At 36.0% G+C, this 24,980-nt stretch overlaps 1 protein-coding gene across 1 annotated transcript in view; it reads left to right on the plus strand.

Moving 5' to 3' along the window:
• Window positions 1-24,980, plus strand: part of Pik3c3 (phosphatidylinositol 3-kinase, catalytic subunit type 3) — a gene marked incomplete at its 5' end in the record, with an annotated part of 114,156 nt that overhangs the window by 19,682 nt on the left and 69,494 nt on the right. Inside the window, 5 exon segments of the mRNA XM_005372847.2 lie at window positions 10,756-10,842; window positions 12,773-12,868; window positions 16,238-16,309; window positions 17,951-18,055; window positions 19,637-19,729. Of these exon segments, the coding sequence (XP_005372904.1) occupies window positions 10,756-10,842; window positions 12,773-12,868; window positions 16,238-16,309; window positions 17,951-18,055; window positions 19,637-19,729 (453 nt within the window).

A 24,980-nucleotide genomic window follows, 5' to 3' on the forward strand; every position in this document is an offset into this window, starting at 1 on the left:
TAATGAGCCATGAAGAACTGGCCCAGGGAGCTGGAAAGTTTTATGAAATATTTCTCTCAGGTTTGAGAAATTTTAAAAGAATTTTCTTGCTTTATAGTTCACAGTTGACAATGCTTAGGTACATTGAATACTCTGAATAAATATTAACAAATAATAATTAAAAATAACTTTAAAATTGAGATCCATGTAACAATACGTTTTGTAGTCTCACAATTAATTTTTTGAAGAGGGACTGAAGTTCTTTATTTAAAATTTTTTAGAGTATTATTTGACCCACTGCAATTTTTGCCCTTGGAAGAAAATACTTTGCATTGAATGATTTGCATTAAATGAGTACTACTTCGAGACACTGATTAGGAAACGCACAAGGCTTTGTTAGGGTTTATAGCTGAGTGTCCCCACCAAGGCCTCAGGTGCTCACAGTGAGGCTTTTGAGAGGTGAATAATGATAGGGATGTTAATAGCTGACTTGCTGTTGGGAGGCCAGGCCTGACTGCAAGAGGTCAGTCACCGTGGGTATGACCAGAAGGCTGACTCCTGATCCTCTGGCTCCTCCTGATCCTCTGCTTCTGGGATGCCTTGGAGTGAGCAGCCCTCCCTGCACCGAGCTGTCCTGCCTTGGAGCCCACAGAATATGGACTGAGATGTCCGTGGACTGTTAGCCAAAATGAATCTTTCCTTCTTTAATTTGCAAGTGTTGAGTATTTTGTCCCATTGAGGAAGAAAGTGACTGACAAGATGTAAGGTCTTGGCTTTAGAAACAGTTTCCTTTTCCAAGTCCCAGTTATATTTCTTATTTAGTAACAATCTTGGGTTAGCTGTTTAACATTTACTGAGCCATAAAATCTAACGTAGATGTATTACTTTTATGTATTATTATGAAGACTAAATAAATGTGACATGAAATACTTGTTTATTTTTTGGTTTTGTTGAGACAGGGTCTCACTGTGTAGTGCAGGTTGGCCTTAGACTTTCTTATGTAGCCCAGGCTGGCCTCAGACATGTGGCAATCCGCCTACCTCAGTCTCTGAAGTGCTGAGATTACAGGTGTGCACCACCGTGCTCATTTATTTTACTATTATTTTTAGCTCTTCGTTGTGTGAGAGATTTACTTTATCCTCGTCCTCCACAATATTGAAACTGATATCAAACCCAGTACTGCTTACTTGCTACTGATGTTTGAAAAACTAAGGGAATGAAAAGAGAGTTTGTGTGGGGTTTGGGGTTGAGACAGCGTCTCACTGTATAGTTCAGCCTGGCCTCGAACTTGAGGTGATCCTTCTGCCTCAGCCTTCCCAGTGCTGGGATGACAAGTGTGTGTCACTATGCAGAGCTTGGAAAGCAATTTTTGATAAAACTAAGATCTGTCCAAAACTTAAAACTAAGTTTTAAGAAAGATGATTTGTAATGTGTATTTTATTATAAGATGGCTATGATTTCTAATTAGCCTAGAATAGATTATTGAATTCATGATTTATGCAAATTTTAAATCTGTGCCTATGTGATGATATTTTGTAGTTAGATTTTAAAGCAGTGGGGAACATGAAAGTATCCTGGTAGGTGTTTTGAAAAAAATGAAATCGTTATTTTTTACTTTATTCTTTTAAAATTAATACAACTGTCAAAACTTAAGGAAGATTGAAATGCCATACTACATATACGTTCCTCTCTTCAGGGCATGTCAGTTGATTTCCTATCTTGATTGTTGAGAATAGTGCTGAATTACACATGGACATACAGGTATCTTTTTGATATGATGATTTCATTTCCTTTTGATAGATATCCAGTAGTAGGGTTTCTGGAATATATGGTAGTGCTATTATCTGAGGAATCTCATACTGTTTTTCATAATGGTTGCACTAATTTACATTCAAACCAATGGTATATGAATTCCCCTTTCTCTACATTCTATGTCATCTTTTGTCTTTTTGATATAGCCACTGTAATAAGGATGAGGTAAAATTTTATTGTGGTTTTGATTTGCATTTCCCTGGTGAATTACTTTCAATTGATTCTCTATATGGGGACTTTTCTAAAAAAGTTACTATTTATAAAAAGTATCTGTACTTGGTTAAATCTTTAGTTGGTTATATGTTTCACCCAAAGAAGCTATCTTTTTTTTTTTTTTTTTTTTTTTAGTTCAGGCATTTAAGTATGTAATTGAAATAGCTGATAATCTTTAATTCCCAACCTCCAAGTCAATTTACTTATAAACTGCCCTCAGTTATGATGGGAACCATATATAGAGTGCAATATTGGCCTAGCTATAGGAATTTAGAAGTGGGAATACACTATCCATAATTATGTAACTCATACCTATGTAAATACACAAACAAGACACTTAGGGTGTTTTGGCTGTATGCCTGTGTATTACATTTATAATGTATCCACAGCCTGAAACAATTGAGATTTGACTGTGTGTAGCAATAAGTACACTATGAATTATTTCATTTCCTCAAAAAATGCAAGTGCACCTCTATTTATGTATTTTCAGTGTGGTAATATACTTTAATCATGAAGAACAAACAAGACCTCTGTTTTTTAAATGTTTACATTATAGAGGAAGGAAAATGGTGATTAGTAAGAGTTTACAGAGAAACATGTTACTTTACAAATGAAAACACAGAATCCTGAGCATAAAATTTCATTTGGCAGGAGGCTCATGTTGTTTTATTTCCTTCCTCAGATGTATTATAAATAATAGTAAGAGAATTATGATAATTGCTGAAAATTTCCAGGGCTGTCAAACTGTTCAGTAGCATCATTGATATCATCCATAATATCTCTTTGCTATAAATTTTTGTAAAAATCATGTTAGCTTTCATAAATAGAGCTTGTTTGATTTGATTATGTAGTCATTCTTTAACGTTCTAGCGGAAATGTTTGGGAATAGCTTGTAAATTTATTTCTCATGCAAACTTTTTTATTAGTTACTTAGCTTACCAACTGTTGTGTAATAGTGTCAGAACTTACAGATTTGCCTTACAACCAGTGGTATCAAGTAGACTAAATTAGTTTTTCCAGTGTAAGATTGAGCCCTAAAACAGTATTGATTTATATTCTGAAAAATCTATTGTCTGTCCTTACAACTATAGTTCCTGCCAGAAAAATAGAAAGTAACATGATTTTAAAACTAGATTCATCTCTGAGAAGTTTAACTAAATGAATTTTTTATGAAGGAAATATTACTCTTCCTGAATAATAAGATTTATGTGTTTGAGCATAAAATTGAAAAATTGTGGCCAAGACTTCATTAATCAGGAAGATAGAAAATACTAGAAAGTTTTCTGCATGCTAAGAGTTGAATAGGCATGTGCAAACTCCAGCATATATATCTGTGTGCTCCTTTTTCAATCTTAATTGCCCAAATAAGTTTTTATCTAGCACTGCATTTTGTCTTAAGTTATAAATTACTGCACAGCTTGTATTTGATTTGACACATATGGGACTCAGTGTCATATTTTTTGAAAAATTATAATTTTTAATAATTGAAATCTATGAGAGCACTATAATGTATCCTGCAAATACATTAGTAGACCAGTAGTGATATTCTGTTCAAGTGTTTAGTAATCTCAGGCCTATTCTAGAACCAGGGAGATATTCGAATTGAGGAGTTGAAAGCTTTAAAAGCTTTAACTTGGAGTTTAGAGTAACAAAACATGAGGTAGTTGAAGAAAGGCAACCCAGTGTGATCATGCTAGGAAAAATAGTCCTATATATGGTAGGACCATATATACCAAGCATTAGGACCGTAATTACCAAGCATTATTACCACTAACATGGCTATATTCACATATGTTCTGTGCATTGGAGAGTTTATTTCTGTCAGGTGACAGGTGCCTTAGTTCTCTCTGTCTCTGTCTCTGTCTCTGTCTCTGTCTCTGTCTCTCTCTGACAAAGATGTACCGTGTAGTCCAGGCTGGGCTTGAATTCACTATGTAGCATAGGCTGGCCTTGAACTACAGTGATCTTCCTGCCTCAGCCTTCAGAGGGATAAGCTTATAGGCACCTGGCTAGTTTTTTTGCTTGCTTTTTTGTTTGTTTAGTATGTGTGCTGCTGAGGCAAGCACCGGTTTTGTTTCTTAAGTGCCAGAAAAAGCCGAAGAAAGTACAGCTATCGCTGGGTGTGTTGGTACATTCCTGTAATCCCAAAACACAGGAGACTGAGGCAGGAGGATTTCCTTAAGTATGAGGTAGTATGAACTGCATATTTGGACCCTTTCTCCAAAAAAATAAAAAAAGTACAACTTTGTTAATTTTGTTTTAGTTTTACTAAAAAAGCATATGAATGTCTGACTGGAGCATTGTATCTAGTGCATTACTTTTTTATTTATATTTTTGTAAGTTTATAACTCTAACCTTGATATGAGTAAGGTTTGATGCCTAAACCATATAAATTTGTACTTCTATGAGGTTTTATTAAACATACCTTAAAAAATAATTACATTATGTAACTTATATGCTTCTATAGTTGAAAGTAACTGGACAGCCCATGGAAGAAATAACTAAAGAAGAGAAAGAGTATGCAGTTGTGTTAATACTTGGTTTTCACTTTAGATGGTCAGGTTAAATTAATTAGGCAGACCTATATTTTTGAATTTATTATCAAGGAACATTACCTTAATTAGCACTATCTGTAGAAAGGCTATTCTTTAGCAGGATTTTTTTTTTTTTGAGACAGGGCCTCGCTGTGTAGTTCTGGGTGGGCTTGAACTTGCTATGTAGCCCATGCCTTGAACTCTTAGCCATCTTTCTGCCTCAGCCTCCAGAGTGCTGGGATTACAGGCATGCACCATCACACCTGGCCAGCAGTTTTCTTAACAGAGATTTCTCCACAGTTATTTTTTGTTTGGTTTTTCTGGACAGACTCTTTATAAAAGTTTAGGCTGGCTTTGAACTCACTACAGTATGTTCATCCAGGCTGGCTTCAAACACACTGTGATCCTCCTGCCGCAGCCTCCCAGAATTACAAGTGTGTGGCAGTAAGCTTGGCTACCACAGTTGTTTTTTAAATAACTTTACCCTTTATATAGCTGTTGTTAGTATTTTTTATTAAAAAGGTCATGCATATCTTCTATACTGATAAAATGTTGTTCAACACAAAGAAAGTAGTGGAAATTTCCAGCTTACCACCCAGAGACAACCATCATATATATTCTACTTTATGTGTTGTCACTAAATATCTAATATTTGTTTTGTTTTTGTTTTTGTTTTTTTCCGGTACCGGGAATCGAACTCACGACATCGTGCTTGCCAGGCAGGCACTGTGCCACTGAGCTAAATCCCCAGCCCCAATATCTAATATTTGTATGAATGCATTTTTAAGTTAAGATTATAGTGTGTGTGTTTGTGTTTAATATAATGTGTTTACCCTTAGTGCCCCAAAGTTGTTTTAGGTCATTTAAGATACATCGACAATGTAATTTGTACATATGAAGGTTTTGCCCACTGTAAACATCCCATGGTTCATTTCTGCTATCCTCAGTCATTGGATTTCAAATGTTTTCAGTTCTGTGTATTACAAAGCCATTATCAACTTTATATTTTCTGTTGGTTTCCAGTGAAAAGTGAGGATTGTTTTTCTGAATTATTTTCAGGAGGCTGATTTATACTTATCTTGCATTTTCAAGTTGTCAGACGCTCATGAAATATATGTGGGTGTTTAAAATCAAGATCTAAGTTTTAGGAACATCTTTGAATTCATTTAATCAGTTTCACTCTGGTTCCCCCCCCCCCCCTTTCCCTCTGTTTTGCATATTTATCTCTTTCTTTCTTTTTTTTTTTGTCTTTTTGAGACAGGGTCTCCCTATGCAGTTCAGGCTGGCCTTGAGCTCACTTTGTAGCCCAGGCTGGTCTCAGACTCACAACAATCCTCCTGCCTCAGCCTCCTGAATGCTGGGATTACAGGCGTGCACCGCCACGCCCGGCACATTCTTACAATTAGTATTAAATTACTTAAACAGTAATACTACTTCTTACTAAACAGAACAGCCTACCTTTTGCATAGCATATGTGAACTTGTGTAGTGTGTCTTGTCTTCCTTGATAGACACATGTGATTGGTGTGTACTGTAATGATGAGCGGGTATAAGAATATGGGAGAAACTGGCTAAGGCAGTTTCATGAAGTCGAAGACATTTCTCTCCTGTTTCCCTTTGAGTCTGTCTATCTTTCTGTGTGTGTTCCCATTACAGTGCTTCCCTACAAATTCTTGGGCCGAATTGAAAGAGATAAATATTGTTTTTCAGTTCTTGTCACTCTTTTCTCTCTCTTTTGACTTTACTTATAGAACTCTAGATCATGATAAAATTCAAGAAAAGTGATTACCAGTATAGCATCGTATGTTAGTATATATAAATCTTCTAATATACACATGACTTATTTAGTAGTTGTTTATTGGAAGTTACTGTTCTGTTCCTTGGTGTCTGGGGAGATCAGGTGTACTGATACACTGACAAACATGCTATTTCCTCAGCTTAGAAGGTTTCATCCTATTTAATTGGCTGATTCCTATCCTTCAAGTCTCTACTTAAATGTTACACCTGTGGGAAACCTCAAGCCATAACCCCTCACTATTATTCTCATGTCATTATTTTGATTTGTAGTTAAATCTTTAAGGATTTACCTTGTGAATGACTCACCATTTTACCCTGCACTTGTATGAGAGTGGAGAACTTGCTTCATTCAACATCTGTGCTAACCTCCAGGACAGAGCATATGATGGAACTGTTAGAACAGCAATGAGTAACATATCTAAAAACAACAACAACAAAAAAAAACAAAAAAAAATATCTGTGTTGACTATATATAAATACGGGTGAAAATTGACCAAGGAATCCTTTCTACTGTTTTCCTTTTGAATGTTACTTCCTTCTGATTCTCTTGGCAGAATTCCAGAGTTGAGAAATATTTATTTCCATTCTGCTTATCACCCTTTTACGGAGGATTCCATTCACTAAATATAATACTCATTAAACAGTGAGTGCCAATTTTTACTGGTATTCATAGTTTGACACTCAGGAAGCTTACACTCTGGTAGGACAGACAGAAATAAGAACCAGTGCACTCTGACTTGTGATAACAGTAGCCTGACTGCTCCTAAGGATCACTATTTCACAATCCCTTTTCCTGCCTTTCTAGTCTAGGGATAGTACAGTAGCACACTGACCTACTTTTAGCTGTCTTTGGTACTTTTATTAAACACCTACTGATATGAGTTATCTTCCTCAAGCACATATTCCTTTGTATTGAATCTAATAATACATGATTAGTACTCTAAGAAGTTTCCTGGGTATGTTGTTATTTGATTCTCAGGGATTCTTTTATTGGAATACGTTTTACAACCCCTTGCTGTTTAATTCCTGGAGAAATTAGGGTTGAATAATTATGACACTGTTTTTGTGACAGTGGGCTTCACTTCTGAGATCTCTATATGGTGTTTTGTGAATTCTTTGGAAACCTGTGTTCCTTACAAAGAGTGAATGACACTTTTGCTGATTTCTTGACCTATCTCTTTCCTAGAATGAACACCCTAGTGAGGATTATTTCTTCATAAACAATTTGAAACACGTTGTACTGTTTTACCCTGGTGTTTAACAAAATGCAGATCTTTTTTTCCTATGTAAAGACAGAGATTACTGACATTCCCAATCTCTCCCCACGTGTACCTTTGCAAATAAATGATCACTTCTCTAGTTGAATGGTGTTGTAACCCACTACTTTAGGGGTGGTTTGTTAGGTAGTAATAGATAAATAGGACAAGTGACTAGAAGACAGTTTTTTTTTTTTCTTCTTCCAGTACCAGGAATCGAACTCACAACCTTGTGCTTGCCGGGCAGGCGCTGTGCCGCTGAGCTAAATCCCCAGACCTGAAGATAGTATTTTTAGAAGACATTTTGAATGGTAGTTACTCAGTTCTGCAAAAATTTAAAAACACTGATTTGAACAGAAATAGGTAGAATTTCTGCTCTTAATCCCAAATCTGGTGCAGGAGACAGTGTGTAATCAGTCATAACAGTGCAAATGGCACCTCTGATTTTGTAGTTACTCTTGTGGTCAGCAGTTACGTTTCTTTATCAAGGCATCTAGATTTCCCTCATTCTTGGAGATTACAGCATTTTATAGTGTGTGAGTACCATGTAGTTAGCAATTCCCACTGTTGATTGTTGTTTGAATTCTTTTATGTCTATTTTTTTCTGTATTATAAATAATTTTACACCAATGTGAATGTCTGTAGGATAATTTAAACTTCCATGTGCTCCATAATAGCTTTACCAGTTTATTACTGCCACAGTGATTATATATTCTTTGATAGCCCTTTAGAAGAGTGAGAAAGGTGATATTTGGTATTCACATAGGAAAAAGCTAGACATATGCTATATAGGAAATAATATGTATTAGTAGCAATCATAAATTCTGAGGCCAGTACAAATGGCTTTGTAACATTTCAGATTTGTCTGGATAATTTAGTAATGGAGAGAAAAACTCCACTACATTCTCCAACATTTACACTTAATTTACTGTTGGTAGCTGTTTCCACCTAGTAAATTAGTGAGGGATCAACTATTGTACCATAAATATGAAATGTTCAATAAATGACAGAAATTAGTCAAGCATAATTCTTAGTAATAGTACACCAGTGGAGAGTAGATTGCAAAGACTGACAGAAGGAAAATGGGCTTTAGGAACGTGGAAAACCTGAGATTTAAGTCCTTGCACTACCACTTCACGGTAGTAGTTGATAATCTGCAGGCTGGGGTCCAAACTGTCTGCTTAATACTGTGGCTATAAAGTATGAAAGAATTTGGCATATGTATTTGTTTCTTCCTGTAGAAATTATATAAACTCTTACCAATTTATACTGTTACACTGCAAGCAAAGGATGTAATTTGACCTTTTATATTTTTGTTTGTCCTGAAAACCACCTTGGAACATGCAGCAAAGTGAGAATGTAAGCCTTTAATGACTATGTGGAATAATAAACTGCTTGTCATGTTTTAGATCCATTAACTTGTTTGAATTTTGAAAATAAGACTAGAAGATACTTTCATTTTATTGATACTGGTTAAGAAATGACAGCGTTTGAGTGTTAGGATTGGAACTCTCAGGTCTTGCTCCCAGCCTGGCACTCTTTTAGGTCACATTACTTGATCTTCTTTTGTAACTGTGTTCTGGTCTTCTGTGTTGTTAGCATGCTGGCCTACTAGTCTGTCATAGGCAACAAAATAGTTTTTCCTTTATGAAGAGTAATTATGCCAAGTATTTGTTATCTTTTTATCCATTTTTATTTAGAGATTACCTTAGATAGAAAGTTTAATACTCAGAAGAAAGCCAAGTTGCTATTATTGTATATCACAATGAATGTCAGCCTTTTTGTGAGAAGCTGCAGTTTTCATTTCTGAAATAGTGTGACCTCATTGTTGTAATAAGAACTGAAGGAGATAAGGAATATTGATGATGAAGAATTTTAGTTCTGTGACACAGAATAATTGATGGCAGTGTTTGATCACAGATAAACTGTCACGACATGACCAGTGAAGAGGATAAGATGCAGAGAATCTACTATGTAAGACTTTGATGTCCAGTTTTGCTTTATGCTGTATTTGTTCAGAAAGAAAGGTTTTGACACATTAGTAAAGCTGTTGTTTAAAAATATGCTTTCTTTTTTTTTTTTTTTCGTACTGGGAATTAGGACTCAGGACCTTGCACTTGCCAGGCAGGCACTGTGCCGCTGAGCTATATCACTGACAAATATGCTTTCTTTCTTATTTAAAGAAAAAACCAAAAAACTAGTTATAATTTGAGGACCTTGCAGAACTTGCCTTGTATTCAGTCTCTGTGGATTTAAAGAGTTGATGTATTTTGTACTTTATGAAACTAAGGGTAAATTCATATGTAAAAGACCTCAGAGGACTATACCAACAGCAAATTGAGCAATTTAAGTCTTTTATCATTTTTTTCTAACATAAAAGCATATATGCATATGTATGTACTTAAACCTTAGAGTATTACTTTATGTCTCCCAGGAAAATGCTTTATTATCTGTAACTGTCATTTTTCATGATACTTGTTGGATTAAAAATGGGAAGAAGAGCTAAAATGTGATTTATTTTCCTTAGAGAAACTATTCTTACTATAATTCCACTGTTCATATTAGTAAAAATGTAAGTATAGAACATGGAGATATGTTCAGGAAAGATTTTGATATATGTTGGTATACCAAACATGGTAAGACTATAGGCCTTTTTACAATTTTTAAAAATTATTTTTTGTAAAAAAGGGGAATTGTCTTTTATCAGATTTCCTTCCTGGATAGTTGTTTTGTCTAAGAATATTACATGTGTGAAACTGATTTTTACAGGTTGAGCATTCTTTTTCTGAGATACTTGAGACCAGAAATATTTTTGATTTTGGATTTTTTTCAGATTCTGGAATATTTGCATATACATAATAATATATCTTGTGTTTATACTTGAGGCACAAGTATAAACATGAAACTTATTTATTTTTATATATACCTTATATATATTTAGGGTGTAGGTAAATTTACATATTACCTTTAATGAACTTGTTTTGGCTATGAGATTAGATGTGGAATTTTCCACTTGTGATGTTAAGTGACCTTCAGAAAGCTTTGCATGTGAGGACATCTGTAGATTTTGAATTTTCAGACTAGGGATTCTTAACCTGTATCATTCTTTATCTTCCTGTCTGTTAGATCTATGTTAAGATTTTTTTCCTTTATGTTGTCCTGCAGCTTACCAAAGCTCATCGACAAGGACACATGGTAAAAGTAGACTGGCTGGACAGATTGACATTTAGAGAAATAGAAATGATAAATGAGGTAAGTTGGTGTCTTTTATTTCTAAATATTCTAAATCAGTAATATTTGAGAAGAATGTCACCAGTGGGTTTTTGTGTACATATGAATTTTATACTAATGGGTGGAAGACTTGGAATATCTACCTTGTATTTTAACACTGAATTGTGAAGTATGTAATGTGTATCATACATGTACTAAATATCATATAGGGAAGGCTTGTGAAGGCACTATGCCTCACTTGCCCGTTTTCTCTATGGCAGCGGTGTATGTTTAAGTTCAAGTCAGTGGGGGTGAGTTTCCCATCAGCACATTGCTGCCTCTTCATTTACCAGTGTCATCTTTAGGAAGTCCGGTCTGTAGTTGATACATTACTTACCTTATATACCATGTTTGACTCTGTACCTTTGATAAAGCTACATGTTTTAAGGAATTTTTTTTGTTTTTTAACCTAAATATTTGGCCCAGTTTTACATCTAGTTAAAAGATGACTTCAGTGAGTCTTTCTAAAAGTTATTTAAAAAGTTTTCTTTTAATGTATTTGCTCTAAAATACTAGCTGTTTGGCCTAACAATCTGTGTCGAGATAATAAAAAATAACAATCACAATGAATCCACTTAGTAGAGACTATCTTCGTGTAGCTTATAATGACCACGGTAGTGTGTGACTTAAGTAGTTCTCAGGAAGCAGAAAGAGATGTTCTAATTTCACAGTGAGCCTTTTTTTTTTTAATGAATTTAGTGATATTTATGTTTATAGTTCAGTACATTAGATATCTTTTCTAAATTTATTCATAATATAGTCTCAAAAAATAGTCAGAAAAGCTTTTTCAATTTGCAGAGTAGTCACATTTGAGAAAAATGTTATCATACTCCATAGTTAATTTTTCTGTACTTGAGCTTTAGTGCATCTGAGTACAGAAGCTGTAATTTGGGGACAGTACTTTCTTTGTCCAGCTTTTCTCACCCTCCCTACCTACTCTTTAAAAGGTAACAACCATTACATTGCCACAATGGACAGTAATATGCTTTATAAAGCTGAACAGTTGAAGTAAGCTCTTTAGGTCTTTATGATTTCATTCATTAGATTTAAAGCTGTTTATAAAGCTGTTTAGGACTAAGCCTGATCATTCCTGTAGATATCATTGTATTTTCACTTCATCATCTTTTACCCTAGTAGCAGCTTTTTTTTGAAGGACACACATTTATTTTTTTTTCCAGTCAGATTTTATTGGTACATTTTGGATATACGTAATGATCACATTCATCATAGAGAATTTGTACCTGTACCTGCACATAATATAACTTTTCTTCTTTTTTTTTTTTCCTATTCTCCTACCCTCCCTTAGGATACACATTTACATAAAGAATCAATTTCTTTTTATGTTGAGGGAAGAAGTAACTATCCCCAGTATAACTGATAAAAATTTACAAATGATGAACTATCTTAAGACCATTTATAAATTGTGAAATACTAGTAAAAGTTATATTTAAAAGGCCGCTTGTCTTTAGTTATATAATTTTAAAAAATTCTTGATGTTATCTTACACTTGGTTTGACTTCAGTCATTTTAAGGATGAACAGGTCTGCTAAAATCGTTAAGTACAAAACATCAGCTTTAATTTTTGAAATGAAACATCTTCTCATGAAGATGTATTCAAAATACTTTGAAGATTTTGTAACGTAAAGCTTCAAACTTATGAATAAACCAAAAATTTCATTAAGCTTTACCAGGGAAATCTGAGTAACAGATACTGTGTAATAAAATATTACTGCCATCTATATATAATAAAATAATAGCACTATATAAAATAGTATGTATATATAATGAAAGAAATGTGTTACAAGTGGTGCTTCATGGGTACATGTATTACTGAATTGGGAAAAACAGTGTATACTGATCCTTTAAGAAAATGTTGAAAATAATCATTTTTTGGTTTTTTTTTTTTTTTCAGAGTGAAAAGCGTAGTTCTAATTTCATGTACTTGATGGTTGAATTTCGGTGCGTCAAGTGTGATGATAAGGAGTATGGTATTGTTTACTATGAAAAGGTATTTTCCTTGGAACTGTTTATGGTCTCTAAAGTAGAGGGGAGGGGAAACATTTAAAAAATTACTGTTGTTCCTGCTGAGATGAATTATTTGGTTGTAGGATAGCAGCAGACAGCTGTCAGCGGCAGCTGTTTATGTGTACACAAATCAAATCTTACAGCTAAAACAGGATTACAAAAGCCAGTCATTCATGTAATGCAGTTTTGTGTTACAAAATTTAATAAGTACACAAGTGATTAAAAACTTTTTAATTATTATGTAGATTGGTGAGTAGGACACTAATAGATTTATTATAATTATTATTCATTTGAAAAATAATATAAAATCCTAATTTTGAAGTGGTAAGTTGCTATCCAAGTTAAGGGCATGTTCGTTATTTGAATATATATAAAATATGTTTGAATTCTGTATGTGGCACTGAATAAATATGCATATGAAAGACTTTATTAATGAACACGTGCAAAAGAAAGAAAATTCTGTTGCTACAAGACTGAGTCAGTAACAAATCTACAGTTAGAAATTTGCTGTGGTTTGCTTATTAGGAGAAAGAAAATAGTTCTGTATTTGGTAGGTAGCTTTTTTAAAACGACCTGCCTTACAGAGCCTTTATTTAAATAATACAGACTTAGTTGTATATGTATCAAAACCTCATAAGCAAATACCTTTTATTATCTTGGAAATAGTATGTAAGTGAAATAGACTTCTGATACATTACATAATAGATGAGTATTTCTTGCATATAAATACATTTGTATGCAATGCATTTGTTCATTAGTTGTCATTTGTTAAAGCTGGCATAAGTGATTTTTAGCATATTTCTTTTGTAACCATAGGTTGCTATTTGAAAAGATTAAGGTTTAAATAGTTACAAATGATTTTGTAGTATTTTCTAATCAACATACATATTTTTCCCATTAGCTTGTATCCTTTTTAGTGAAAAAGTAGGGAAAGTTAAATTGTTTCAGCTTTTCATATATAATATTCCCTGGTTAAAAAAAGATAAGAAGATAGAACATTGTTTATTAATTTATTAGGAAACTATCAAAAAGAAAGAAAAATGTGAGTGGAATTTTTTTGTCACCAATACCTTTCAATAAAATCATAGTTTACATTTTATGTTAGATGAAATTTCATTAAAAGCAATTTTGCTGTTCATAGGGAGCTTATATTGCAAAAACATACTAATAGAAGTGGTACTCTTAAACATTGGAGATGTGAAGAAGCTTTTGAAAGACAGCTTTGATGACAGATAAAATAATAACAGAAAAGAAATTAGAAGAATTTCAAGTATTTTTGAAAAGGTTCTTGACCCCTTTCTACTGCTTCCAGAAAATTGCTCATAAATTAATGCCTGTCTACGCACCCTGTCATATTTCCACTTAGTGTAAGGATTGCTGGGCCAGTGTATTGAATCTAATGGAAATAGACTTTCTTGTCACCTGCCTTTTGTGACAGATAGCCTTACTGAAGATTACTTGTCACAGCTGGGCTGATAAATGTGTTTTCTGGTGTTGGGACTGAGAATAAGCCTGTTAAACAACAGCTGTGGGAATTTGTGGTTTTCTGTAAGACTCAATTACTGAACTAACGTAAACTCACAATGCTTCCCTTTTGTCATTCTCTGCTGATTTTGTGCACTTACCTAAAATTGAAAACATACTGGCATTTGGAAATTGATAGAAAAGCTTGATGCTCAGTATATAATTGTGAGGAAATGAATTTTGACCTTAATTAGTTTAGCCTTTTCCAGTGTGTTTGGCAGTGACATTTATTATTCTGAATTACCTTTCTTGTCTTGATTGGATAAAAATAAAAGCCAACATTCTTCAAAACTGATAGTACCAAAAATATAATTTCTTTATTTCTTAAGAATTAATTTATTCTTACTTAAAGTTGTATTGCATCGTTTATCTGAGAAGTGATATTGGTATATCTCTAGCCATTGCATAAATTTGAGGAACATTTAACCAGACACTTAAAATTCTGCTCCTTTGAATGAATCTCAGTTTTATTTGATTTGATTGAATTTTTGGTGTGTAACTTTTTTATTTCTTGATACACACCTACATGGATCAAAAATACGTTTATTTAGAAGGATTGACTCCAACCAAAAATGCAAAGCAGGTTTCACATAGCTTAGATTTCCAGATATACTCCTAACCAGAAGGTACAAGTAACAGGCTGTCTGCTTACATGCCCACATTTCTGACTCAAGCTAAGGGGCAGAAACTTCCCAAATAAATATGGGCAGCCGTGGTAGAGAAATGTAGGAGTTCTTTGAGATGGTTTTAACTGGGAAGCGTATAATCCTACATGGATAGTGCTTTTTTTCTGGTGAGTTTCTTGTGAGTCCAGATCTCAAAAAACACTTTCAAAAACAGAGCCACCCAGGAGTGCAAGTATGCCAGTAAGTCCGGTCAGCTGCGAACAGGCACCATGTACATAATGGAAAAAGGAAATCAAGGGCTAGATGGTGAAACTCCCCCCTTGTGTCCCACAGTTGGAAGAAGTGGCTGAATCTTTGGAACTTCAGGTTCCAGTTTTCCCTCTGTCAGCCAATCCCTCTTCCACATCTCTGCTAATCTGCCCAGCCAGGGTCCCTCAACCGATCCTCCCCGCTTCCCCAGGCGCTGCTGCTTGTTCTTTGGCTTTCTTAGTGAATTGAAATTCCTCATCTGACAACTCCATTTGAGCATAGTCTAGCCTCTTTCCAGACCCATATGTTTTCATTCTGCTTTCTCCTTTAAAAGCGCCCCTTTCTCTGGCCCAGACTGAATGGGCCTCACTTCCTGAATGAAGTAGGACAGATGCGAGGGCAGCGCTGAGTCCCCAGACTGGACAGATTGCAGATGCCAACACTTAGGACCAAGAGAAAAGCTCCTTTCCCCCTGGGCGAGGTCACTGCTGTGCCACTGAGAGAAGCCCCAGTCTCAGTTTCAGGACTTTGCAATTATCAAGGTTCACATAGACTTTGCAAATTACACACGATCTCTTTTCACATATTTTAATTATGTTGTGTGGTTTCTTGTACTAAGTTTGAACATTAGAACTTTTTAAAAATATATACTATTATAATAAGCGAAGTCTTTAAAACAAAGAACAACTGAAAGTGAAAAAGATTTGATTTCTAGACTTCATATCTCTACCGTAATGTAAATTTTTGTTAGAGCTTACTTTGTTCAAAACCTTTTATCGGTATTGAAAGTTATAAAAAATTAATATGTAATTGAAAGAGGATAAGAATTTGTTAAATGGTGGAATATTAAACAGAATTAAAATATTTAAAGTCTATAATACTGTGTATTGTTTCATATCATTCAGTTAAAGTTTACATCTGTTTATTTTGCTTTTAACTACATTATACTCCAGGATGGTGATGAGTCATCTCCAATTTTAACAAGCTTTGAGTTAGTGAAAGTTCCCGACCCTCAAATGTCTATGGTAAGTTAGTAGCAAACTTTTTTTTTTGAAAACACTTTCTTCAGAATAGTTTTGACGTAGATCCACACAATGCATTTTATTAAAAAAGCCTTTTTAGTTATCTAGAAATGAGTTATAGCAGTTATCTGGAATGAGGTTCAGGTGGAAATTTTCCAAGGAAAATTGACATCTGTCTTGGTTCCCTTTCTCTCGTTGCTGAGACAAAATACCTGCCACCCAAAGTTAAAGGAAAAGGAGGAAAGGCTTATTTGGTGCACAGTTTATAGAAGTTTCAATTCATATTCAGCAGGCTCCAAGCCAGGGTGGCATGGCAGAGGGGCAGAGCAGAGCAGGCAGGCAGAAGGTAGCAAGCAACAATACTCTTTCTGTCCCTTGTATCTTATCCAGGCTACCCCACCCTTAGGGCAGGCAGCACTCACACCCTTAATCCTAGCATCACATCCTTGATCCTAGCATCACACACCCTAGATCCAGCCATCTCAGAAAAGCCCCACCTATGACTGCATGAGGCTTTGGGGGACATCCAGACATGGCCATAACAACATCTTACCAATAATATCAGCATCATATGGTGTTGGGCAACCATTTTATTTGAATTGTTAATATGAGGATTTTTAGAAGCATACTATCTAAAAGGTTATTATGCTGTAGAAAAAAAAATTGTATAATTAGGATTAGACAAATGGAATGAATAAAAATTTAAGGGAGGTCAAGGCTGTTATAAAATAAGGAACATTCTTATAGCTATTACAGCTATTCAGCAAAAGGCTGGTATGTAAAGAATGCTTTTTATTTTTTTTCTTTACTTTTTGTCTTTTTGAGGTGGGGTGTCACTATGCGGTTCAGGCTTTGTAGCCCAGGATGGCCTCGAACTCACAATGATCCTCCTGCCTCAACCTCCTGAGTGCTGGGATTGCAAGCATGTGCTGTCACACCTGGCTGCTAATTTTTTTGTTAGGCTGCATTTTAGGTATACCATTGACTACATCCCCAGCCCAGCTTTTACTCTTAAAGTTCAAGGACAAAGGATCAGAAATCAAAAATTACAAAAAGACATGAAGAGAATTCACACATACAACCAACTAATAAAATATTTTTGAAAATTAAGATAAAAATAAGCATGTAGAGGTACTGTATTGTCTTAAGCAGTGATAGCATGGCAAGAAGTAACGATGTTGGCCGTGGATAAAACTACCAACAGTGGGTCTTCCCTGGCCGGGGTCAGTGTTCCCGCTGTCTGAAACCGAGTGTACATAATTGCTACGATGACAGAAGAGCGGTGTCACAAGGCCTCCTGTAGCTGGGGAGGAGGGAATGCTGTAGTCTGGGTTGAGGAACAGAGCAAGGGGAGCATCTTGAATGTGTAGGGAGTGGGAGGCAGCTGTTTCAAGCCACTGGGATGGCCTGTGCGTCCTACAGCACCTCATGGAGCTTAAGTCATACTAAGCTCCCCACTCACAGTGCATACCTATTTTTACAGGTACATAGGGCAATAAAGTTGTACCAGGATAAAATCATAAGTATTATAAGAAAATAGTTCTGGGTAGGTAACTGTTTACTTTTCTATTTCTGACTAGCTACTGAAGGATTTTTTTGTTTGTGGTGACATTTATACTCTCAATATTTTTAAATGATTTACAGGAGAATTTAGTTGAGAGCAAACATCATAAGCTTGCCCGGAGTTTAAGAAGCGGACCATCTGACCATGATCTCAAACCCAATGCTGCCACCAGAGATCAGCTAAATGTAAGAGTATTTATAAATCACAAATGCAAAAATAATTAATGGATATTTTGGTTATAACTGATAACAGTTTAAAAATGATTTAGATAACTTTTTTCTTTCTACTATTCAGATACACATTTTTTCAGGGTAATCCACTACATAATTTCAACAGTGTTACATCTGCATGTGTTAGTTACCTCCTGTTACTGGTACAAAATACCTGACACGTGTAACTTAGTCCATTTCCCTTTTTGTCAAACAATACTTGCTGTCAGCACTGAGAACATTTACCCCAAGATAACTCATGAATTATACTTTTAACCTTAGCCCCAAAGTTTGGCATGAAACATCTTGCTTTTATTTTTGCACCACTCTAATATATCCAGAGTTTTTGGAAACAAAAGGCATCATTTCAGTTATTATAGCATTCTGTTTCTGGTAGTCATATATCCATATACAGAATATTGTAATTCTCTTTGGGTGGGGATGAGATAAGATCTCACTGTGTAGTTTTGGCTGGCCTCAGACAGTCTAGCCAGTCTAGGTAGCCAGAAAGCGAAGACCAAAGGGAAGAGCTTGAGAAGCGGTACAGCTTTCAGGGCAGCCCCTAGAGGCCTGCTTCCTTCAGTGAGGCCCACTCAGTAATGACACGGATGAGGATGGCGCCCCATGGTCTAATTGCCTTCCAGAAGCACCACCTGAACACGTGAGCCTTTTGAGGGACATTTTTGATCCAAAGCATATCATATCAGGCATTTTTTTTAAGTGGGAATTTTCAGTAAGTGTATTAGCTCTAGAGACAGAGTTATGTGTAGTTTGTACTTTTGTGATAGTGTTCTTAGAATACGGCCCTAAGACAGTGATGGCAAACCTTGTAGAGACTGAGTGCCCAAGTGCAATGCAAAACCCTCTTAGTTATTGCAACACTGCAGTTAAGCCTGAATACTGAGGTTTTAGTTTAGAAAAAACAACTGTTATCCAATACTTGGCTTCTGGGACGACGTGGCTCACGTGCTGACAGAGAGGGCTCCGTGTGTAGCACACATGCCACAGGTTCACCACCGCTGCGCAGACCTTGCCCAAGAGAGGAACTGGAGTGTAAATGTGCATTGTGTGTCTTGATTTCACAAGACAAGGGTTTGTTTCAGTTTTTCCTTTTTTCGTGGGGGAGGGCATGATTTGTTTTATTTTTAGTTGAATTAAATGAACTCTGTAGTTAATAATGCACTTTTATTTCTTTGAAACAGGATCTTGTTATGTAGTTCATGCTGGCCTTGAACTCTCTATGTAACGACAGCTAGCCTTAAACTCATGGTGACCTTCCTGCCTCAGTCTCCCAAGTGCTGGGATTACAGGCGTGCACTACCATGCCAACTAATATAGTTACACACTTTAATACAGAGTATGACTGTCTCAGCCACCCCCCGCCCCACTTTATATCCTAATGATACACATTTTGGATGGTACAGAAAATTTAAATCTTACTTGGCTGAATATACCTTCTTTGTTAGTAGAGTTAAATAGGCAAAAAAATTAAATGCAGTAGAAGTATATAGTAAGTAAGTAGTTGATAAAAATACTTCTTTTTCTTGTTTGTTGTAGATTATTGTGAGTTATCCACCAACTAAGCAACTAACCTATGAAGAACAAGATCTTGTTTGGAAATTCAGATATTATCTTACTAATCAAGAAAAAGTGAGTTTCTTAAATATTTACATATTTATGTCAAAATTATGTACAAACTGCAACTAATGATCAAGATAAGGTAAAATTGCCATGGAAATGGAATTATTGTCAAACTAAAAAATGTTATAGAGCCTATATGTATTACTACATTTTTAAAAAATTAAAAAAGTATGTACTCAAAGACACGCGTTCCTATTTGTTGATGCATGGATAATATCTAAGTGGATTTTCAAGCCAGAGACTTGGGTTTGGTTTCTGACACTACTGAGTCTGTCTGTTAGTAGAGTAAGGCAGATTATCTTGCTCATTATTCTAGTGAGGACACCTTGCTTTCACAGGTGAGAGAATATCAGTAAAGTGCCTGGTGCATCTAACTGAAAATAGATGTTGATTTTCTTTTATCTTGTTCGTTGAACCTGGGTGATTAGGACAATACTTACACCATGGAAGGAGCTGCAGGAAGTGCTGTAGGAAGTGTGTCTGGGCTGAGAGAGTGGCGAGTACAGGGAGAATGAGGAGGGTGAGGCAGGGGAGTCGCGTACAGCTTAGCACACAGGATAAAGCCTGGGTGAGAACTAGGGCCGGCTTTTCATGATAAAGTCTTGAGTGGATAGAATTTCTGGAGAGAGAATTGTGGTAAAGTCAACAACACTAACCTAGATGTGGTGGCCTGGTTTTGAGTCTCACTAAGAACCTTTTGACAACAGGCAAATTACTTCATCTAGCTAAGCTTTAATTTCCTCATGTTTAATTAGAGACGACTGTATGATAGTGATTTTATATCTTTTCTGGTTCTGAAAATAATCTGTAAAGTCTTAGGACAGAGTCAAGGATTAACTCTTTTAGTATAAAAAGTATAAAATAATAGCCAGATTTATTAAATAACTCTTGCATGCTAGGGTTCTTTTAAATCCCACAGTAGCCCCACAGTGTGTGTATTACTGACAGTATGTGCCTGTCTTGGTTACTTTTCTCTCGTTGCTGAGACAAAATACCCAACGCCCAAAATGAAGGAAGGAAAGGTTTATTTAGCTTACAGTTTGTGGAGGTTTCAGTCCATACTTGGCTGGCTCTGAGGCAGAAGATAGCAAAGCAACAAGAGCAAAGGGGGGAATGGCAGCCGAACAGCAAACAGCCAGAGCAAACCAGAGGAATGGCGGCAAGCAGCTTCTTTCCCTGCCTTACTTTGTAAACAGGCTACCCCCACCTAAGGGGTGTGTAGCTCTCACATAATCTCCATGCCCTCCTCTTCCACAGGCTCAGGATATCTACAAAGTAAGCACCCTGGCTTCCCGCTGAGTCACTTAGCCAAACCTCTAGATTCCCCAAGTTGACACAATGTATCAACCATAACAGTGCCTTAGAGAGATTATGGAACTTTTGCAGAATCCCAAAGCTTACAGGTGCCTCATGATCTGCTTGCGTTGAGGACTAAAAGGCCAGGGAGTCAGTGAAGACATAGGAAAGGGAAATGGTAGAAAGGCAGTGGCAGCATCATGTGTCTGCCTTCCGTAGCGGATTCGGGAATGCATGAGGGGAGAGCAGAGAAGCGTTGGAAAATTACCATCTGTCAGGAAGCTGTTATATGATTATGTCAAAATGGGTTAACATATTTTACAGGATATTTAGTCTTTACTTTGTTTTAATTTGTTTTTCTTTTGTTTCTAAAGATAAAAATTGGTTACACCTTAACTCCAGCTTTTCCTCTTTATCATTTGTCAGAGCCCCAGGAAACTCTCTATAGATGAATCGTATTCATTCTTCTCTTATCCATAATAATAATGACAGAGGAATTTTATATTTATTTTAGCTTTGAGTGTTGTTTTCTTCATCTCTGAGCAAAAGGAAATATTCCTCAGCAGAAACCCAGGTTTGTGACTTTGTGTTCTGTGAAGATTGCATTAGTATCATGATCCTGTGTTAAATGAGGGATAACCTTGGTCACAGAAATTACACCTTGAATTCAGCACAGTGTCATCTAAAATACACACAGCAAGATATTGAATTAAACCAGTTAGGATGTATAGGTTCAAGAAGCATAGAATAGATTTATGGAGCAGAACTTCCTTAGATAGAAAAGCTTGCAAGAAAAATTGTTTGTTTAAACAAGTAGTCACTTTCCACTGAAATCCAATTACTTCTAGATATGTGCAAAAGAAATAAAATGCTCAAGTGATATAAAGTGTGTGACAAGTTTCATTTAACTAGTTGACTTCAAGTTTTCGAAAGGTGGGCCATGAAACTTCAATTTTCAGGACGTATAATGAGATTCTTACAATCACTAGAGTAGAGTGAACGATATTTTTTAATGTTCAGGAAGCACTTCTGAGTAAACCAAATAAATATATATTGGCCTGAAGTGACCAGAGCAGTTATTCACACAGCAACATTTGTGATAATGTAAAATGGGTTTTGTGAAAAACAAATACTGCTATATACTACCTGTTCATTTATTTAAATTCTTTCAACATCAGGTTCTCAAAAATTGTCATTTAATTTATATACGTTTTGAGCCCTGTGACTGAAAAGCCTTCCCAGAGATAAGGCATTGCTCAGAAAACAAATTGGAGGAAGTTGGCTTTTGCAAAGATGTACTTTTAAATTTTTAATTAAATTTGAGCTTTTTTTAAAATCTGTGTTTGAAAATCACTAGTCTAGACTTGGTGGTGCACTCCCCCAGAGGTCACACACGCAGGAATAATGTTGTCTAATAAAACTATTTAAATTTATGAAGTAGATTTAAATTTGTGGTCCACAGTGGATAGGAAGTACATCATTTTTCAGAACCCAAGATGCAAATATCACAGTTTTTCAGATAGCTTTCATGGTAGCCTTTCTTTAGAAATATTAATTAGAAATAATGAGTTAATGTAATAGCTCTGTCTTTGTATTATATTTGGTGGGGAAAGTAAGTTACATATAGTAAAGATAATGGTAATGTACTAAATTTTCTTCTGAGGCGGCTTTCGAGGCAGAGACATTGGGACAATAATCATATTTGTGGTTCCGAGTAAGAAGTTGATGGTGAACAATAGAAAAAAGTGAATTTAGTTCACTGAGTATTTATTATTAACTCTTGGCCTAGCTTTATACAGGGCTGTAGGTATCATGTCTGTGTATGATGTATATAAAGTAAATTTTTTCAGGCAAAGTATATTCAGACACAGTCGAAACGAAGTGTGAGATAGTAATTGATTAAGGGTCACTGTTTAGTAAACACTTTTACTATAATAGAAGGATGAAGGATGACAAGGTCAGGGTGCTGTGCTGTGAGGGCAGTGTCACAGGAATGGACTTAGCTGTAAGCATGTTCTAATACTGTTACTATTGATCAATTTTTATGGGAAATAAAAGCATGAGTAAGGCAGGTTGTTAGGTTTAGGAAAAAGCAAACTTTGAAAGGTTATTTAAAGAAAAATGGCATCAGGTGGGCTTTGAATTCTATCTGTGGAATTAGATTTCACTGGTAACAGGAAACCACTTGTAGGAAGACAAACTGAGTGTACTGGAGCAGTTAAAAAAACAGACCTTTCTAAGGAGGGCCACTGTTACGGTTTGGGGTTTTTTGCAAGGGGAACAGTGTAATACAGGACACATATTTTATAAGATTATTTATAATAGTCACCCAAAGAACGATATACAAAAGAGTGCAGGAAATCTGTCCACACACTAGAGACCAAGGAATCCAGCAGAGGGCCTGGATCCCATGATAATGTCCTGCATGAGTCCAGCTGAAGACCGAGAGCCTGTAACAATGCCTCCCACGAATCCAGCTGCAGGCCAAGAGCCCACGACAGCATCTGATGTGGGCCTGTTTCACGGATCTGCGTTGCGAAGGCCCAAAGATCAGTGGTGGAATCTAGAAAGTTTGTTCCAGTGGGATGAAGGATTTGTGCTAGCAAGCTGAGGGATCTATGCAGAGCCAGGAAGCGATGCACAAAGTAAGAACCAGAGCTCCCCCTAAAAGTACCGCAGCCATCCTCAACAACAGTGAGGTCCCGAGCTCCTCCGATCATCAGGAAAGCCGAATTCCCATCAGGGAAGTCAACACGACAAGCTTCTCCAGGAGACTAAGTAGTGCACCATCTTCCTCTCCGGAGCCAGGAAGCGACGCTCAAGGTGAGGACCAGAGCTCGCCCAAAGTGAACCAAAGCCATTCTCCATGCCAACAAGGTTCTGAGCTCCTCAAAGGATGAAAACAGCCAGTTCATCAGGAAAGCCAACATGACAAGCTCCTCTAAAACAACCAACAGCTCCTTACAGCTTCTACCAGCTCTCAACAGCCATCTTCGTCTCCATTTCTGCCTGTTACGGTACTGGCAACAATCTTCTGGTGGGCCTCCCACACCCAGCACCACGCTTACTCAGTTCAGCTGGGGGTTAAACGTTGGCCACCACTTGTCAATCCACCACAGTCACGTACTAATTTATAGAGCAGTGTTGGAGAGCAGGGTGGTGTGGAGGGAGGAAGATGTTTAAGTTGTCGGAGGTTAGGCCTAAATCCTGGAAATAAGGGGATATGAAAAATGGGAAGAGCACGGGGTGGAGATGTTCTCATTTTTTATTATTTTGAATTGAAAGTATTAGAAGAGCAGCACAATAGAAATTCGCAGTAATTGAGCTATGTAGAAATTACAACTAAAAGTACACATGTTTATGATAAATACTGGCTTTTTAGCATTGAAGTGACAGTGATTGTTTTTCTAGGAAATCTTTGTAATGTAGGAAGAAAGAAATAAAATATTTTTATTGATAAAATGTGGTAATAAATGCAGTAAGATTAACATTTGATGCTAGTGTCAGCATATTAGAGTACCAACAATAACAACTGATAATAAAGTAACACCAAGTATTACTCATAAGATGCTGTTTTAAGTATTTTACCTTCACTAACTTACTTAATCTTCACCATAATCCGATGAGGTAGGTGTTTTGAAAGTTAAGTAATGTGCTCTAGGTGACTTGGCTAGTAATTGAAGGAGCCAAGAACTAGGATTTGAACCCAAATGAACTGACTCTGAAGCTGCAGAAATAAAATTTCATCAGAATCCTGTGTCTTTACATGGATTATCAAAGACCTGGGGTTAAATATCATCATCATTATTACCATCTTCAAATCCTTACACTTGCTCATTCTTTTCTTGTTCCCTTCATTCTGTTCCCTTACCTTTGTAACATTTATTAGCCTTGTAAAGCTGGGAGAGTTTTTGTGCAGTGCCTTAAATTCCTAGTCAACAGCATGCTCTATAAATCCTATTAA

Source organism: Chinchilla lanigera, unplaced genomic scaffold (assembly GCF_000276665.1).
Source record: "Chinchilla lanigera isolate Chin_1 unplaced genomic scaffold, ChiLan1.0 scaffold00001, whole genome shotgun sequence".
In the NCBI taxonomy this organism is placed as follows: Eukaryota; Metazoa; Chordata; class Mammalia; order Rodentia; family Chinchillidae; genus Chinchilla; species Chinchilla lanigera.